The sequence below is a fragment of the Scleropages formosus genome, chromosome 1, assembly GCF_900964775.1.
Source record: "Scleropages formosus chromosome 1, fSclFor1.1, whole genome shotgun sequence".
Lineage (NCBI taxonomy): Eukaryota > Metazoa > Chordata > Actinopteri > Osteoglossiformes > Osteoglossidae > Scleropages > Scleropages formosus.
Genome location: NC_041806.1, coordinates 41,632,145 through 41,649,287, shown reverse-complemented (window position 1 = coordinate 41,649,287; position 17,143 = coordinate 41,632,145). Strand labels below are relative to the sequence as shown.

At 47.6% G+C, this 17,143-nt stretch overlaps 1 protein-coding gene and 1 long non-coding RNA gene across 3 annotated transcripts in view; one reads left to right on the top strand and one right to left on the bottom strand.

Annotated features, from left to right (window-relative positions):
* Positions 1–579: 579 nt before the first annotated feature.
* On the bottom strand, positions 580–12,040 carry nt5e (5'-nucleotidase, ecto (CD73)). Of its 2 annotated transcripts, none has more exons than XM_018743708.2 (9): positions 11,690–12,040; positions 10,381–10,603; positions 9,977–10,165; positions 8,716–8,913; positions 8,243–8,397; positions 7,568–7,676; positions 7,207–7,356; positions 6,892–7,092; positions 580–1,554 (listed from the first exon to the last, which is right to left on the bottom strand). In XM_018743708.2, the coding sequence occupies exons 1-9, from the start codon at positions 12,017–12,019 to the stop codon at positions 1,391–1,393; spliced, it is 1,719 nt and encodes a 572-aa protein (XP_018599224.2). In that variant the 5' UTR covers positions 12,020–12,040; the 3' UTR covers positions 580–1,390. The 2 variants fall into 2 exon arrangements, with proteins under 2 accessions (XP_018599224.2, XP_018599225.2); XM_018743709.2 differs by lacking the exon at positions 11,690–12,040 and adding an exon at positions 11,189–11,299.
* A 346-nt stretch (positions 12,041–12,386) lies between these two features.
* LOC108929305 (uncharacterized) overlaps positions 12,387–17,143 on the top strand; it is a 29,385-nt gene continuing 24,628 nt past the window's right edge. The window contains exon 1 of the long non-coding RNA XR_001965735.2: positions 12,387–12,456. This is a non-coding gene — a long non-coding RNA (uncharacterized LOC108929305). The remainder of the gene's footprint in view (positions 12,457–17,143) is intronic.

Below are 17,143 nucleotides of genomic sequence, written 5' to 3'. Positions count from 1 at the left end.
GAGCACCAGGACAGCCAGGCACAGGAAAAGTTTCTTTCCTCAGGCCATCTACCTCATGAACAGCTAAATCCCCCCCTAGAGCGTAAATCAGTGCAATATACAATGGTGCTATTTATATTTATAATTATATCTGTTTATCACATCATATGTCTTACATTCCCTTGCATTTGTATAGAACATACCTGTACATATGTCTAGTGACTTTTTTGTATATTGTGTACTTTACATATTTTTTTTTCCTTCATTCACATATTCTATCTTCTCATCTGTCTTGTCACTGTCATCCTGTCTGTGCTGTGGAAGTTTCTGTCACCAAGACAAATTCCTTGTATGTGTGAACATACTTGGCAATAAAGCTCGTTCTGATTCTGGTTAAATACTCTCTAGCTAGAGAAGGGGGTGCAGTGGCGCAGTGGGTTGGACCACAGTCCTGCTCTCCAGTGGGTTTGCGGTTCAAGTCCCGCTTGGGGTGCCTTGCGACGGACTGGCCCCCTGTCCTGGGTGTGTCCCCTTATGCCCTGTGTTATTGGGTTGGCTCTGGTTCCCCGCGACCCCGTATGGGACAAGCGGTTCTGAAAGTGTGTGTGTGTGTGTATTATCTCGCTAATCCTGAGACTGACATTACATTTATTTAGCAGACGCATTTTTTGAAAGCAACCTAAAATGCTAAGTTACAATTATTTCCCCTTTTAAGCAGCAGTGTTTATGCAACAGCAGGAGGTGGGATTCAAACCTGAGTACATGGAAGCAGCTGCAACCACATGCACCAACCTGCCACAGCTGTTATTTCTGTATTCTTTCATAATTTTTAAAATCATGAAATTATTCATGAGTACAGTACAACAGTAGAAATCAAGACTTTTGTTATGCATTTCTGAAATGTTAACTGATTCAGTGGCATGTATGGTGGGCTATAAAAATAGTGTACTGTGACATTCTGGATATTCACACAGTAAAAGTGAACTCCTCTATAGCGGGAAAAGGTTCCTTCCCCTTTTCTGACAAACGGCCTCAGTCTGCTACAAAACACAGATTGTTTAACCAGTGCAGTGCTGGTACCACTTTCTATCTCTAAGCAGTGGAGACTTCACTCCTCTAACTTTACAAAATAAGAACTAGATAAATGTGTTTAGGGCTCCACTTGAATTTGAACAGAACCCAATCTGCCCCCCCCCCCGATACATTTAATGGTCCAGACTGACAAGATTGCAGAATCTGAAGGCCACAACCCCTCCCTATATGATAGTTTTCTCATTAGTACTAGAAATGATCTTCTTCTAGGTTCTACTGTCTAAACAAAGCAGGCTGAATGATCATCACACCATCTTGTTGCTGTGGCCCATGATTGGAATAGTGCTGGAGCAGCGGTTAGGACCACGGTGGAAGATGTTCACAGGCTGCAGAAGAGAACCCAGCTCAGTCCCAGGAGCAGAAGAGCCTTTGAAGCAGCAATCTCCGAGGCCCAGTTTGAGAACTTGATTCGACCTTCCACTGCTGGATGCACCTTCTTCTTTTCGGTAATGTAGTCAGCGATGACGCTGATATCAAGGTCCCCTGGGAGAGGGAGAGCAAGAGACTCAGACTGAAATGTGGAAACCTTCATAGAAATAAACTACTGTCTAAAGGAATGGGTTTCTTAGGAACTTGGAAAAGATTTAGTTTTACTTGAAGTGTGTGGAATGATCTCTTAAGTTCATGTAGGGTATAATTGTTTATGATCAGATCAATCCTTTACAGAGCCACTCCTGCAGTGTAACACACACTGTATGAAACCGCTTATCCCAAGTGGGGTTGCAGCGAACCAGAGCCTAACCTGGCAACATCAGTCCATCGCAAGGCACTCCAAGCGGGACTTGAACCCCAGACCCATCAGAGAGTAGGACTCGGCCAAGCCCGCTGCACTGCTGCGCCACCGCACCCTCCCGGCAGTGCAACATAAATGTTGATATGTATCTCAAAAAAAAAAAGAGACTACAAGGAAGGTGATTACCCCTCCGTGAACCGCCACTTTACCGTGATGGAGGGGTTTGAGTGCCTGAATGACTCCAGGAGGTATGTTGCCTGGGGCTATATGCCCCTGGTAGGGTCTCCCATGGCAAACATGTCCTGGATGACAGATGAGACAAAGTGCGGTTCAAAAGCCCCTTATGAAGAAACTAAAACCAAGGCTTTCATTTACCCCGCCCGGTATGGGGTCACCGGGGCCCCACCCTGGAGCCGGATGCGAGCGCCTGGTGGCCAGGTCTATGCCCACGGGGCCTGGCCGGGCTCAGCCCGAAGCCATGACGTGGAGCCGCTCTTCGGTGGGCTCACCACCTGCCGGAGAGACCATAAGGGGCCGGTGCATTGTGATTTGGGCGGTGGTCGGGGCCGAGTGCCTGGCCGACCCAAACCTCGGGTGCCACCTCTGGTTTTTGGAACTTGGAATGTCACCTCACTGGCGGGGAAGGAGCCTGAGCTGGTGCGGGAGTTGAGAGATACTGTCTAGATATAGTCGGGCTCACTTCCACTCACAGCTTGGGTTCTGGAACCAATCTTCTCGACCAAGGGTAGACTCTCCACTATTCTGGCGTTGCCCAGGGTGAGAGGCGGCGGGCAGGTGTGGGCTTATTATTAGCCCCCCAGTTTAGCCGCCATCTGTTGGAGTCTACCCCGGTGAATGAGAGGGTCATCTCCCTGCGCCTTCGGGTCAGGGAACAGTCTCTCACTGTCGTTTGTGCTTATGCGCCTAGCGGCAGTGTAGAGTACCCAGCCTTTTTGGAGTCCCTGGAGGGCGTGCTGGAAAGTGCTCCCACTGGGGACTCTGTCGTTCTACTGGGGGACTTTAACGCCCACGTGGGCAGTGACAGTGACACCTGGAGGGGCGTGACTGGGAGGAACGGACTCCCTGATCTGAACCCGAGTGGTGAGTTGTTATTGGATTTCTGTGCTAGTCACGGTTTATCCATAACAAACATCATGTTCATGCATAAGGGTGTCCATCAGTGCACTTGGCACCAGGACACCCTAGGTCGGAGGTCGATGATCGACTTTGTAGTCGTTTCTTCTGATCTTCGGCCATATGTCTTGGACACTCGGGTGAAGAGAGGGGCTGAGCTGTCAACTGATCACCACCTGGTGGTGAGTTGGATTCGATGGCGGGGGAAAAAGCTGGACAGACCCAGCAGGCCTAAACGCATAGTGAGGGTCTGTTGGGAACGTTTGGTGGAGGCCCCTGTCAGAAAGGTTTTCAACTCCCACCTCCGACAGAGCTTCAACCAGGTCCCGAGGGAGGTGGGGGACATTGAGTCTGAATGGACTATGTTCCACGCCTCCATTGTCGGGGCGGCGGTTTGGAGCTGCGGCCATAAGGTCTCCGGCGCCTGTCGCGGCGGCAATCCCCGAACACGGTGGTGGACACTAGAGGTAAGGGATGCCGTCAAGCTGAAGAAGGAGTTCTATCAGGCCTGGCTGGCTCATGGGACCCCTGAAGCAACTGACGGGTACCGACGGGCCAAACAGAACACGGCTCTGGCAGTCGCCGCGGCAAAAACTCGGGCTTGGGAGGAGTTCGGTGAGGCCATGGAAGAAGACTTTCGGTCGGCCTCAAAGAGATTCTGGCAAACCGTCCGGCGACTCAGAGGGGGGAAGCGGTGTTCCACAAACACTGTTTACAGTGGAAGTGGTGCGTTGCTGACCTCAGCTGAGGATGTCTTCGGGCGGTGGAAGGAGTACTTTGAGGATCTCCTTAATCCCTCCGACACGCCTTCCGTAGAGGAAGCTGAGGCTGGGGACTTGGAGGGGGACTCGTCCATTACCCTGGCTGAAGTTGCTGAGGTAGTCAAAAAAACTCCCCGGTGGCAAGGCTCCGGGGGTGGATGAGATCCGCCCCGAGTTTCTCAAGTCTCTGGATGTTGTAGGGCCGTCTTGGCTGACACGCCTCTGCAGCATTGCATGGAACTTGGGAATGGTGCCTCTGGACTGGCAGACCGGGCTGGTGGTCCCTCTTTTTAAGAAGGGGGACTGGAGATTGTGTTCCAATTATAGGGGGATCACACTCCTTAGCCTCCCTGGGAAAGTCTATGCCAGGGTACTGGAAAGGAGAATCCGACCGATAGTCGAACCTCGGATTCAGGAGGAGCAATGTGGTTTTCGCCCTGGCCGTGGAACACTGGACCAGCTCTATACCCTCACTAGGGTGTTGGAGGGTTCGTGGGAGTTTGCCCAACCAGTCCATATGTGTTTTGTGGACCTGGAGAAGGCATTCGACCGTGTCCCTCGTGGCATCCTGTGGGGGGTACTTCGGGATTATGGGGTTCGGGGCTCGCTGCTACGAGCTGTTCGTTCCCTGTATGACCGGAGCAGGAACTTGGTTCGCATTGCCGGCAGTAAGTCAGACCTGTTCCCGGTGCATGTTGGACTCCGCCAGGGCTGCCCTTTGTCACCGATTCTGTTCATTATCTTCATGGACAGAATTTCTAGGCGCAGCCAGGGAACGGAGGGTGTCTGTTTTGGTGGCCGCAGGATCTCGTCTCTGCTTTTTGCAGACGATGTGGTCCTGTTGGCTTCATCAAATCAAGACTTTGCAGCGTGCACTGGGGAGGTTTGCAGCCGAGTGCGAAGCGGCGGGGATGAGAATCAGCACCTCCAAATCCGAGGCCATGGTTCTCAGTCGGAAAAAGGTGGATTGCCCCCTCCGGGTTAGGGGGGAGCCGCTCCCTCAAGTGGAAGAGTTTAAGTATCTCGGGGTCTTGTTCACAAGTGAAGGAAAAATGGAGCGACAGGTTGACGGACGGATCGGTGCGGCGTCTGCAGTAATGCGGTCATTGTACCGGTCTGTTGTGGTGAAGAGGGAGCTGAGCCATAAGGCGAAGCTCTCAATTTACCGGTCAATCTACGTTCCTACCCTTACCTATGGTCATGAGCTCTGGATCATGACCGAAAGAATGAGATCGCGGATACAAGTGGCAGAAATGAGTTTCCTCCGCAGAGTGGCTGGGCGCACTCTTAGGGATAGGGTGAGGAGCTCAGTCACCCGGAAGGAGCTCGGAGTAGAGGTGGCTCGGGCATCTGTTCCGGACGCCTCCCTGGTGAGGTGTTCCGGGCATGTCCCACTGGGAGGAGGCCTCGGGGCAGACCCAGGACACGTTGGAGAGACTATGTCTCCCGGCTGGCCTAGGAATGCCTTGGGGTTTCCCCAGGGGAACTGGAGGAGGTGTGCGGGGAGAGGGAAGTCTGGAGGACTCTGCTCGGACTGCTGCCCCTACGACCCAGCCCCGGATAGCGGAGGAAGATGGATGGATGGAGGAAGGTGATTAGGAATCGATGATATTCTGGTGAAATTTTATGCAGCTACTTGTGTGATGAACGTCGGTGCATTAAGATATCATGTGAAGGAAACTAATTGTACTTAAGAGTCACACATCTGCCGCTATGTCTCCTTCTTCTAATTTAATGCACAAATTGTATTTTCTATGAGATGTACGTCGCTTTGGAGAAAAGCGTCTGCTAAATGAATAAATGTAAATGTATGGAACTTGGGTTTCCTCTAAGTTCTTATTTTTTTCCAAGTCTATTTTTGCAACAACTGTAGACAATCTTAATAAAATCACATTTTATTTTCCCTCTATCACAGTGGGGAAAAGTACGCAGCCCTTAACTGCACTATGGCTGCCCAAATCTGATCCTGGTTTCATTGTTTGTCTTGGTTATGAACCATCACTGCGATGGGCCCCACCTAGGAGTTTCCAAGTGAATGACAAAAAATAACAGCAATCCCGTAAAAAATGCAACACTACAGCACAGAAACCACATTTTCATGTTTTCAGGCAGTGTTTTTCTGGACCTTTTTGGAATTCTACCATATAAAATCTTAGCTATGGCTGCAAACTTCATATAAAAAATTTGAAGGCATTTTTTTCTCATGTACCTCAGTCACCAGCATGGGAGAGAATGATAGCTCATATCCCCTGGAACAGTAATCTCATTCCATTCACTGACTGGAGGCTCTTTCCTGTTAAATGTCTGAAACCGCTTGTCCCAAGCAGAGTCGCGGCAAGCCAGAGCCTAACCCGGCCACACAGGGCGTAAGGCTGGAGGGGGAGGGGACACACCCAGGACGGGACGCCAGTCCATCGCAAGGCACCCCAAACAGGACTCGAACCCCAGACCCACTAGAGAGCAGGACCTGGCCAAACCTGCTGCACCACCACATTCCTTTCATGTTAAATAGTGTACGTTAACAGGCTGAACATGCTCCAGCCATCTGACCTCAGCGCTTTACCGTAGCTCTTCACCATCATAAGGCCGACATCAAAACGTGTCACTTGCTGCGCTGCTACAGCCCTGGTGCTTAATGGCACCTTGGACTGGAACATGGTCCATAGCTTCACCTAAACTCCACCCATTACCTAGAGATTCATGCTCCAGGCGTCAGCCAAAGCAGTGTTTTATGACTTTCTCAACTCCCAAATGCCTCACTTCCCTTAAATTCCCAAAAACAGCATACCTTCCAAAGTTTCCAAGATTTTTCTTCTCCTCAATTCGTGACACCATAATCAGAAAAGTTCTATTCTCTTACCTAACAGATGTCACTTCCTTTTCGGACAACTGTGCAAGCCTATTAAAATGTCTCACTTCATCCTTTCATTCATTGTTGGCTCTGTAATTGTGTTTATTTTGATTTCCACCTTGGAAACCCATGGGCACTCAAAAATTTATTACAGCTGCTACAGATATTGTGAATTCACACTGCAGAGTAACTCCTCTGGTCAGAGATTTCACAGCAAGAACATAAACTAGAGAAAGCCAAGTTTTGCTATTTAGACTAACAGTTTGTTTACTGTCAGTCTACTGTTGGTTTTTCATATGACTCCAGAGGTACTTGACGCTTTTCTTATTTCTGATACTTACCACTGCTGTGTTTCAGCTTTTCCTCTTTGATCATTGAGAAACCATCTCCTCCGTCCACCAGGTATGATGGTATGACCAGTTTATAAAGCTTCTGAGGGTCCAGAGGCTCATATTGAGGCACCCTGCACTTGGTGCACAGGATTTTTATCTCCTTCACCCGGTCGCCTGGAGACCTTGACAAGTCAAACTCAACCTTGATTCCTGCCAGAGGACAAACATGAGTCTGAAGACCCACCAACCAGCTTTCCATCAACGGCATTGAGTTACTGTTAAAGTTTCTTTCCCTTCCAGCCCACGAAGACAAAATGCAGATACCTGAGACTTGCAGAAATTCTCCTGTGCCCCCTCCATATCTCTTAACAGAATGTTCAAAGGTACTTTTCAGTGTCGACCCCTGCAACTGAACCAGATCGAAAGTGCCCCCAAAAGGCAAGACAGAAATGAGGTCTTCCATGGTGATGGAACCTATGGAATGGCAACAGGCAGCATCACGGTTAAGGACATTAATTGCAACTGAAAGGTTTCTAGTTGAAGTTCAGGTAATCCTGCTGAAGGCACTAAAGGACCGAGTAAAGTACACAGCTGTACAAATGGGGAAAATTGTGTTAATTTGAAAAATGACTATCAGCCGAGCCCCTGGACTTTCCCAAGCCTTCTCCTGTGGTCTCCTACACACCATTTCGACTACGCTCGTCGATGGGAGCCCGGATAGCACCTCCGTTCAGGATGCAGGAGCCAACATGGTTCCACTGGACCTCATCTGCGTACTTGATGTTGTGATGGACCTATTCAAGTGAGATTTCAGTTAGCCAAGTTCAGCAGAGCAGGCTAAGACCAAGCCAATTTCATAGATGTGATAAATTCCAGGAGTGCAGAAACCTTTCACTGTTTGGACTTATCTCATTAATTAAATATTAAGGGATGTTGGAGCTGAAGGAACCGGATGTGCACCTAGAGAATGATATTAAATGTCAAAAATTGCTGGAGTTAGTTTCTTATGCTGAGTGTTTTTTATATCCCTGAGTGTTTGTCACATGGGATAATAATATTTTACCTGTCTTATTTCCAGCTGACCTCATCACAGGTGCATTGTCCCTTTATAAAGAATTCTCATTGTTCAGCAAACTTCTTATAAATTGTTCTATGTTCTTTACAAGCACAAGTGACTCCCATCTTTTTGTAATCCCTGACTAGAAAGGCAAGCAGGCAATACAAACCCAGCAACACCCTCCTCTTCATAATCATGACCAGAAAGACAGGGGTGTTACAAGGATGGATGGGATATGTTATAGGACATTTCAGCAAGGGCAAAAAGAGATTATGAACAAGCTTCCAACGCCAAAATACTAACCATGGCATCGCAGATTAGGTTTCCGAGGTTGCATTCCCGGAATCTACATTCTTCAAAGGTTCCATTCAAGTAGACCAGAGTTTGACCAATAACCTGAGAAGAGTAGTTGGAAAGCTTCTTCTTCCACTCTTCCACTTCAGCACGGATGTCGAGATCTAACAAAGAAAAGTAAATTTAGACAAAATGTAAAGGTATAGAAAGGCCATTTTAAAAAAGTCCAACATATCACATGGCACATGGTGTTCGCGGAAACATTATGAAGACACTGATATTAAGATCGGAAAGACAGATCATTTGCAGAAGTCAAAAATTCTGCTCTCTGCAGGAACATACCATTAATACAACTAATATAATTCCTTTGAAGAAAATGCACATATTTATCATTTAGGGTGAGAACAAACGCCTTCTTTGGCCTTCTATGTCAGCTGGCCATAAACCGAGGTCACATGACATTACAGGAATAATGTCCTTACCCTCTGGGATGCTGCTGTTCAGGAGAATGGGATTTCCTTTTGACTCCACAACATTGCCATTGTTGTCAAATGTCACCTTCAGGTATCCCAGGTACTTGCCAAACGCATAGGCCTGAACAACAGGAACGTTACGTCCATCATCTGATTTCACCATGAATGGGTATGGCCCAGCAGGGACTTCTTTGGAAGGGGCTGTTCCTGAAACAACAAATAATTGGATTTATTTTTAGGCACTAAGTGTGGCTGATGCTGAAGCTACAGAGTCAGCCCATAGACTGAATTAAAATACATTCTGTTCCAGCCAAATGTTGTTTGAGTACACTTGCTGGAAACTACTTTTTTTCCACAAAACGTTCTGTTCACACGTTTGAAAAATCAGGAAATCGGTCAACTTGTTTTCCTAGCTGTTCTGCAGCAGTTTAAAGAAATGTAGTTGCTTTCCTTCCATTCTCACACATCCAGTTCACCCCTTAAAGGTACATTCACACTTTTTACTGGTACTGTAAGCAATGTATATTTGCTGACCTACTCCAGCAATACTTGACCTACACTTGCTGATCTATGTTGAGCAGATGTCAGTAGGAAAATTTAACTTCAGGATCACCGTGTCTGCATAAAATTAATAACTTACATTAAATTTTTTTCAAAGCAAGAGTATGAAATGCATAAATTTGCACCTGATTCTGTAGGACAAGACAAATGTATGAGGCCCAAAACACCGCTTCTTCATTCAAGGTGAAAACCAAATTATTTTACACATCTCTGCGGGATCCTCAAATCTGACAATGACCTGTTTTAGTACTTTCACCATAAAGTCCAAGGAATAAAGTATGAGAATGAGTATTATTTTACAGGGAGGAAATGACATTATCTTCTTCCTGGAAGTATCATGCTAAAGTAAAAAAATAAAACTGGGTCTCATGTGACCATGCTCTAAATGCATTGTAAATGTGTAAACCACATCCTTTCAGAAATTGTCTTGCTTATGATCATAGCCTTTCCTGAAAGAAACCTTTCCTTCATTATTCAGTCGTTTTTTTTAGCAACAGAAAATCGCTGTCGTTGCTCTTGAAAACTAAAGTCTAGTTTTCGGCCAGAAGAAACGGAGCAGGAAATCATCAGAATAAAGGTAAGTTACTGGTACGAGTCTTAACGAGAGCGCTGTACAAAAAAGCACCGTCAAACATCCTGCAGCAATTGTACCGAAGTAAGAAACATCAAGAAGCATTTATCCACAAAGCACACGTCATGTGAGTCCTACCTGTGTAGAGGAAAGTGTTGGTGTGTCCTCCTATCACCACATCCACCCCTCTCACTTTCTTAGCAATTTCTTTGTCCTTGGCAAAACCAGAGTGGCCCAGTGCAATGATCTTGTTAACACCCAAGGTGACAAGTTTGTCCACCTGAATCTGCAGGGTTTCGATCTCATCCTGGAAAACTAGGTGTGGGCCTAGGGGGGGGGGCACAAAACATGTTTATCATTTATCCTTCAAAACAGCCCCAAATACCTTCCCTTCAACATGATGTTTGCCCTTAAACCCATGTTAAATGGTCACCCATAGCCCATAACATCCATAACTGCTCATTGTGCTGGAGAGGCCCAGGTTTTGTGAAACAAAATCAAAGAATGACGATCATGAACAAACACAGGTGAAAAAAATGTACCTGGCATTGACAGAGCTGGCGTTTCCTTTGACGTGTACCCTACTATACCCACCTTCTCCGAGCTTACACTGAGTATCACATAGGGACGGTACAGGCTCATTAGCTTTACTGCCAGAGTCTCATCTGGCTTGATATTGGCACTGAGGACCGGAAAGGTAACGTTCCGCAGGAAAGGCTCGATCAGTCCATCCACTCCATTATCAAACTCATGATTTCCCAGTGCCTGGAATGAAAAAAAAAAACAAATAAAGAAATAATAACATTTCAGAATGACTAAGTAAAAAATTTAGATGGCTTAAAATGCTTCAAGTACATTAATATTCTCCTCTTTCCCCACCAGTCCTAGCCGTCGGGTGGTATGTCCCATAGCCGTCTTGGTAGAACAGAACTATTGGAGATACGCATCCATCGCAGCATCAACACCACAAAATAAGTTTCAAACTGCAACTGGTGTAATGTCAAAATGGAAACTGGATAGAGCAACCTCATCATGACTGCTCCATGTGGATTATACCCATAAACATGCCAGGAAGTTCTACTGCAACTTGTCCACCATACCCCCTTGTACCGGGTTTCATATCACAAAGTGCTCAGCCCTTTCTTTCTCACGGGACTCCGTGACTCTCCACAGAGTTCTTGCTCTCAGGAAGCCCTTCCTCACAAGCTCAAGATCAGAGTTCAGGAGCGGCCATGGACTTCGGAAGCCGCGACCACACAGTCATAAGAACAGCAGCAGCACTCTGCGTATCCGGTTTACGTACAAAACCTGTACTGTAAAAGTGAGTTACAGTAGGCGAAGTATAAGTACCTGGTGGTGAATGAAAGAAAAGAACCCTGACTGCATGGCATCTGTCTGGCCCCATGATGTTGCGGCTTAGCACATCTTTCAAAGATTATCACGAGTCACATGATTAACAAGCAACTGTTGTCTTATGAGAGGGCGCGGTGGTGCAGTGGGTTGGGCCGCAGTCCTGCTCTCCGGTGGGTCTGGGGTTTGAGTCCCGCTTGGGGTGCCTTGTGGCGGACGCATCCTGTCCTGGGTGTGTCCCCCTCCCCCTCTGGCCTTACGCCCTGTGTTGCCGGGTTGGCTCCGGTTCCCCGTGACCCCGTATGGGACAAGCGGTTCTGAGAATGTGTGTGTTGTCTTATGAGAGAGCAGTGTTACTATTATTATCAGTGACGTTCATTTAATACACGATTTGTGTGCAGAATAATCGGGCAGAAACGTGATTCTGTTCTGTATGAGTCATTGTTACAACGATCACAATGGTTGTTAAGTAAGACAGAGAAGAAGCCACTGCTGACTGACCATGCCGTCGTAGCCGAGTCTCTTCATGAAGTATGCAGCCTCCGAGCCCTTGAACACGTTGAACCACACGGTGCCCTGGAACTGGTCCCCCGCGTCCAGCAGCAGCACGTTGGGCTCCCGGCGGCGGATCTCCTCGATCTTGGAGAACCTCCGCGCCACCCCGGCGAAGCACGTCCCCGGCCGGGTGCATTTGCCCGAGTCCACGCTGGTCTCCTCGACACGCGCGTGCACGTCGTTGGTGTGCAGCAGCGTGAGTTCGAATCCCGCCGCGGCACAAAGGCAAAGCGCGTTCGCCGCCAAGAGCGAGAGAAGCGCTCGCGCTCGCTCCATGTCGGCTCGCGCGCCTCTCAGTGTCAGAGGGGCACATACAGCCCGCGCTGAAGGCGGGAGGCGTGGACGCGCAGAGCAGCGCCCTCATCCAGCCCCTCTGGGGCCGCCGCCGGTGTCCATCCACGCGGCGGTGCAACGTGTGTGTCACTCAGTCAGTCACTCAGTCAGTCACTCAATCAGTCAGTGTGTGTCGCAAACGCCAAACCCACGTCCGTCCAGCGGGATCTGCACCCGGAGGCTGGACGGCGACGTGGATGGCCGGAGCGCACGCGAAACGCGCGAGGAGCATGATCCATCCAGCCAGGCATGATCCCCCTAGTCGTAGAAGTTAGCGGAGTCGCACCTGAGCCGAGGACGAACGACGAAAGGATCGCACATCGCCGGTACTGCTCCAGTGAAACGGCTCCGAACCGGGGGTCCAGTCAGATCAGTGCTCGGTAAGAGACGCTCCTGCAGTGGGGTTCGAACGGACGGGCGGGCGGGCGCGCATTGCGCTGCGCTCCTGCTCTTGTCTAACGGTCACACAGTCACTGTTACATTGTAACTGTCACAGTCATTTTCACACAGTTTCACACTGTAACTGTCATACAGTAACTGCCATAGTCACTGTCACACTATAACTGTCACTCTTTTAATCAGGCTATACTGCAGAATTCTGTAAATTCTCTAAGTTACTTGATTCTCCGTGTCTAGGCAACTAAACACCAGGTCACCTGGTGATTGTTTAAGCAATTGTTCAATAAAGATGTGAACATGTAAAAAAGGTTGTGTTTGTCAGATAAGACTGGCTTCGTGTATTATTACGATTTCTATGAAATCTAGTTTTAGGGTCATATGTTTTTGCTGTGACCCAAGGTCATATTTTACAATATGACAACATTTTTGATTGATTCATGCACAAACTGAGATAATTTGCAGGGTTTACAAACTTTTTCTCGCAACTGTGTAATTGTGAATGGATCCAAAATTGATATTGCTTGAGTAAATACGCTGTACATCTAATGATTAAGAAAGCATATGTCTTTACCTTTTCAAATAATATGTGTTTTATTTATTTTGCTTTTCTTATCCTTTGTAAAAACTGACCCGTGGGTAAAGCTGTAATGGAGCACAGCCAGTTTACAAAGAAAACATCTCGGCTGTACCGGAAACATTTGCGCTGTGGTTTGACTTTTTCTCAGGCAGTATTCGGAACTGTTTACCGTTTTCCCTGAAAGCAGGAGCAAAAGGGTGTGAATCAATAAATTTGCATATACTCTATAAGTGTGGCGCGACAGATGGTGGAGTGGTCGAGGCTGTTTCCCTGCGGCCTGAAGGTTCTTGCTTTGAATCCCATTTCTGCCGTAGTATCCCGATCTAGGAATTTATTCAGAACTGATACAGCAGAATAGCCTGCAGTGTGAACGAGTCAATTATTGTAAGTGGCTTTAGAAGAAGGCATCGGCTCAATAAAGGTCCTTCACCAGGAACAAGTTTCCCAAATTACCTTTTGCTTTGGCTTTCTCTGTGTGCTTTCCGAGCTTTGCTGATATAAGCAGCAGCAGATGAATTGCATCTGAACTGATATAATCCTGTCTGAAGAGCTCATGACTCACATGGGCAGCCTTGATTCGCTCCCCCTCCGTGGACGATGCTTCGTAACGCCGCTCAAGACGGATGACGCACAAAGACAGCCTTAGCGGGACGTGCTTTCCGTGGCGGAGCTGGCCTTGCACCGACGGTGCAGCAGCGTGTGTGTCCACCCACACATGAGATTAACCACCTGCGTAATGTACAATTATTATTACTGCATGCTTACTCTACCCACTGTGACTATGTGCTTATCATATATAGTATAGAGGGGATAGATGAAATATTTGAAACATCAGACATTACTAAGTATGCGAAAATACACCAGAGTAGGTTCATGTTTTCTGCATAGGAATACTTAAAAAAAAAAAGAATCTTAATACATAAATACATACACTCTGTTCGCTCTTTCTTCGAAGTGACAATAAAAGGCAGCAATAGCAAACTTGAACGGTATGTTGTGGGACACGGGAACATGCCTCCAGGCTTTTGAGGGGGGAGGAGGGTGAAAATCTACTCTTCTCCACTCCCCCATGCTTTAGATCTTCCCACGTGGATCCTAACATCCAGTGATGTTTGGATGTGGTTACTGGGGAGGAGAGAGAACTCATTTGTCTTCATCCTGGATGTGGTGAAGCAATCACTGCAGAGTACTGGAACAGGGTGCAGATACACAGTTTGCGCTACAGACCGCACCCCGTTGTCAAAAAAACCCATTGGCTGAGGTACAAGCATCCGAGCAAATATTGGACCCAGTGACTGGCACAAGGTGAGTCCAGCACCACCGCAGACGCGCCACCATGAGTAACAGCCGCCAATGGACAACGAAGAGTGACGACACCCTTACGGTGTCCCTTGGTTATTAGTGGTTCCCAAACGGTGGTCCTGCCATCAACACCAGCTTGTGAAGAGCACAGCAGCCTTTTTCCCGTGGGGTTCATTCCCCTCTGTGGTCCTTCCTCAGGTCATTGTTTTCTGATTTTCTCACTATTTTCATGTCAGCGAGTTTGCACTTGAGAGCAGCAGTTTTACCTTGTGTGACACAAGGATTTACCATGATTTTCACCGCTGCTTCTCTTCTCACATGAAATAGCTTGTCACAACTTCTTGTCAACACCCTGCTTACTGGAATCCCATGTGGTTTCAAAAGTTAGAATGGTGGTTGTGAGAACTTATTTGTTGGCTCATATTGACAACTGGTATTAAACTTGATGAATCACCCGTGTGACTCTTTTTAACTATGATTTAATACCTTTGAATTCTGAGAAATGCGCTGGTGTTTCTAATATTTTCTCCGCACCTTGTGTGTTGTTCTATATCTTCCTTCACGTCGGCTCTTTTCAGACTGCTGCGTTTGGCCCTAAGCACAATGAATCATTATAGCCTCCGAGGACTGTTATATTCAAAGCTCTTATTTAGCTGTGCTTTCTAAACAGTGTGACTTGAAGCCCCAGATTACACTGTAATTGCTGTTTGTACACTTCCATTTTACTGCAGTCAAGCTGGAACATATGTTCCCCTTCTGAAGTACTTGAGATGAACTCACATGCTCTTCCATGTTTACCGCTGGTAAATTTCAACATCCCTGTGGTCCAGTAAACTTCCTTCCCCGCCCCTGATGCAGATCCCCCGTCAACAGAAGGTGCAATCATTTCCAAGTACTTTTCCGCACTTAAGGCAACCATGAAACCACTTTCTGGATTTACTGAAAAAGGTCTCACTCCTGCATAGAGACGCTTTCAAAAAGTAGCTTAAGACATCCATTTTGATCGCTCTTTCTTCAAAGTGTCGGAGAGCAGTGTTGACGAAGTCTGAGGTTACTGTTGCCGTGTCCCAGGATGTCGAAGGTGAGCTCAGAGTGGCTGCTCCGCAACAGGATGTGGTGATAGAAAAAAGCACAAAGCACACCATCTATCCCCTAGTTGTAGGTTTCAGAGTCTGAGGTGACGTGTAACATTAGCAACGAGGGCAGAGGGTTTTGACACAACAGAATTGTTGTGAGTGGTAAAATTTACTGCCTGCCTTCTGCTCCTTAGTATGATGGTGTGCGGCAAGTTATGCCCTCTTTTTAAATCTGGATTCCTTGGAACTGCCTTCTTGTTCAGACATTTACTGCAATTTCAGTCACTTCTTGGAAACACAGGCTCTAAAAGCGGTCATATCCATCGGGCACGATGCCAGTCCATTTTATAAACATGTACACTCCCTCTTGCACATAAAGGGAAATTCAGAGTCAGCAGTGCTGCTCAACTTTGTAACTTTGGAGGAAACCCCCAGAAAAATCCAGTGGAGAACGCAAAGACTCAAAACAGACAAAGTCATGGCTGGATTCGATCCCGCTACCCTAGGCGGGGCAGCCCGACCTGTTTCAGCAGTACGAGTGCAGACGGAGACCCTCCGCGCCTCTGAATCAAAGTCCAACTGACAATCGCACTGCATTCCTTCACACTTGTGCTTCAGCAGTATTGCAAAAGTGTGTTGATAACCAAGTGTTGCTGTGTGAGCAATCAGATCTGCTGTCAGGAGGGCACGAATGGGAGAGGCCACGTCCGATCACCTGAATTCATGCCAGGATGCAGACCCACCGGAATGCACAAGGTGGCAGAAGATATTTGCGAAATGTGCAATCTAATATATTAACGCCGGTAAGCTCCACGTGGCAGGTTTGGCACTACACATTATGCCAACAATGTGTCTCTTGCCTTTATCAAGCAGAATACTTGCATATGCACTATGTTTTAAGGAGAGGTGTAGTATTTCACGAGTGGGTGAATGCGACGCACCTGTCACATCCTCAGCACCACAGTACAACCTACAACAGCAGCTGACTGTAACGTTGCATTTCCAGTTGAGCTCGACGTGAACCAGTGGGCCGGACGTATGTGCGGGCCAAGAGGCGATGTCCACGGAGCCCCTGCTTCCGAGCCCCGGTGCAGTCCCCTGGGCAAGGAACTTTGTTACAGCGAATTACCAAGGGCTGTTAATAAATATGAGCGTTAACACCACATAATTTAAAGAATGCCCAGGAATTCTCGGTGAGGTAGGGGGCCAGGGACCGTGCCTCATCCCGGTTGAGTGGGTGCACAGGAGTTGGAACGGTTCCTGAGGAGTTAAACGTTGGGGAGGTGACTACTCCACGCCAGGCTCCCTGAAGATAGGATTGAGCAGAGGCATGAAGCCACCTGTGCCCCTCTTACACCAGGTACAAGCGTGGCAAGGAAGGAGTGATTAGAAACGTGTCTTACACTGGGACATAGTGAAAATGGTGCTGGTTGGGGGGGGGGCATCGATAAATAGCACATTCCGAAGCTGCTGAACGGAGGTGTGGGACACACGGCTGTAGAAAAGGGGAATTGTTACGCAGAGCACACAGCACGGATGGCATAAATGTAGCAGAAGCATGTTCAGTGGCACGCGCTCCACAATACATCAACATTCAGACCTGAACACAATCCTCTACGTGACAAACATCCACAAAGGCAGATCAAATTAGAAACATTCGTATTCAGCGCAAACAGGTCGTAAAAATGTATCGCACATAATTTCCGAAGTCTG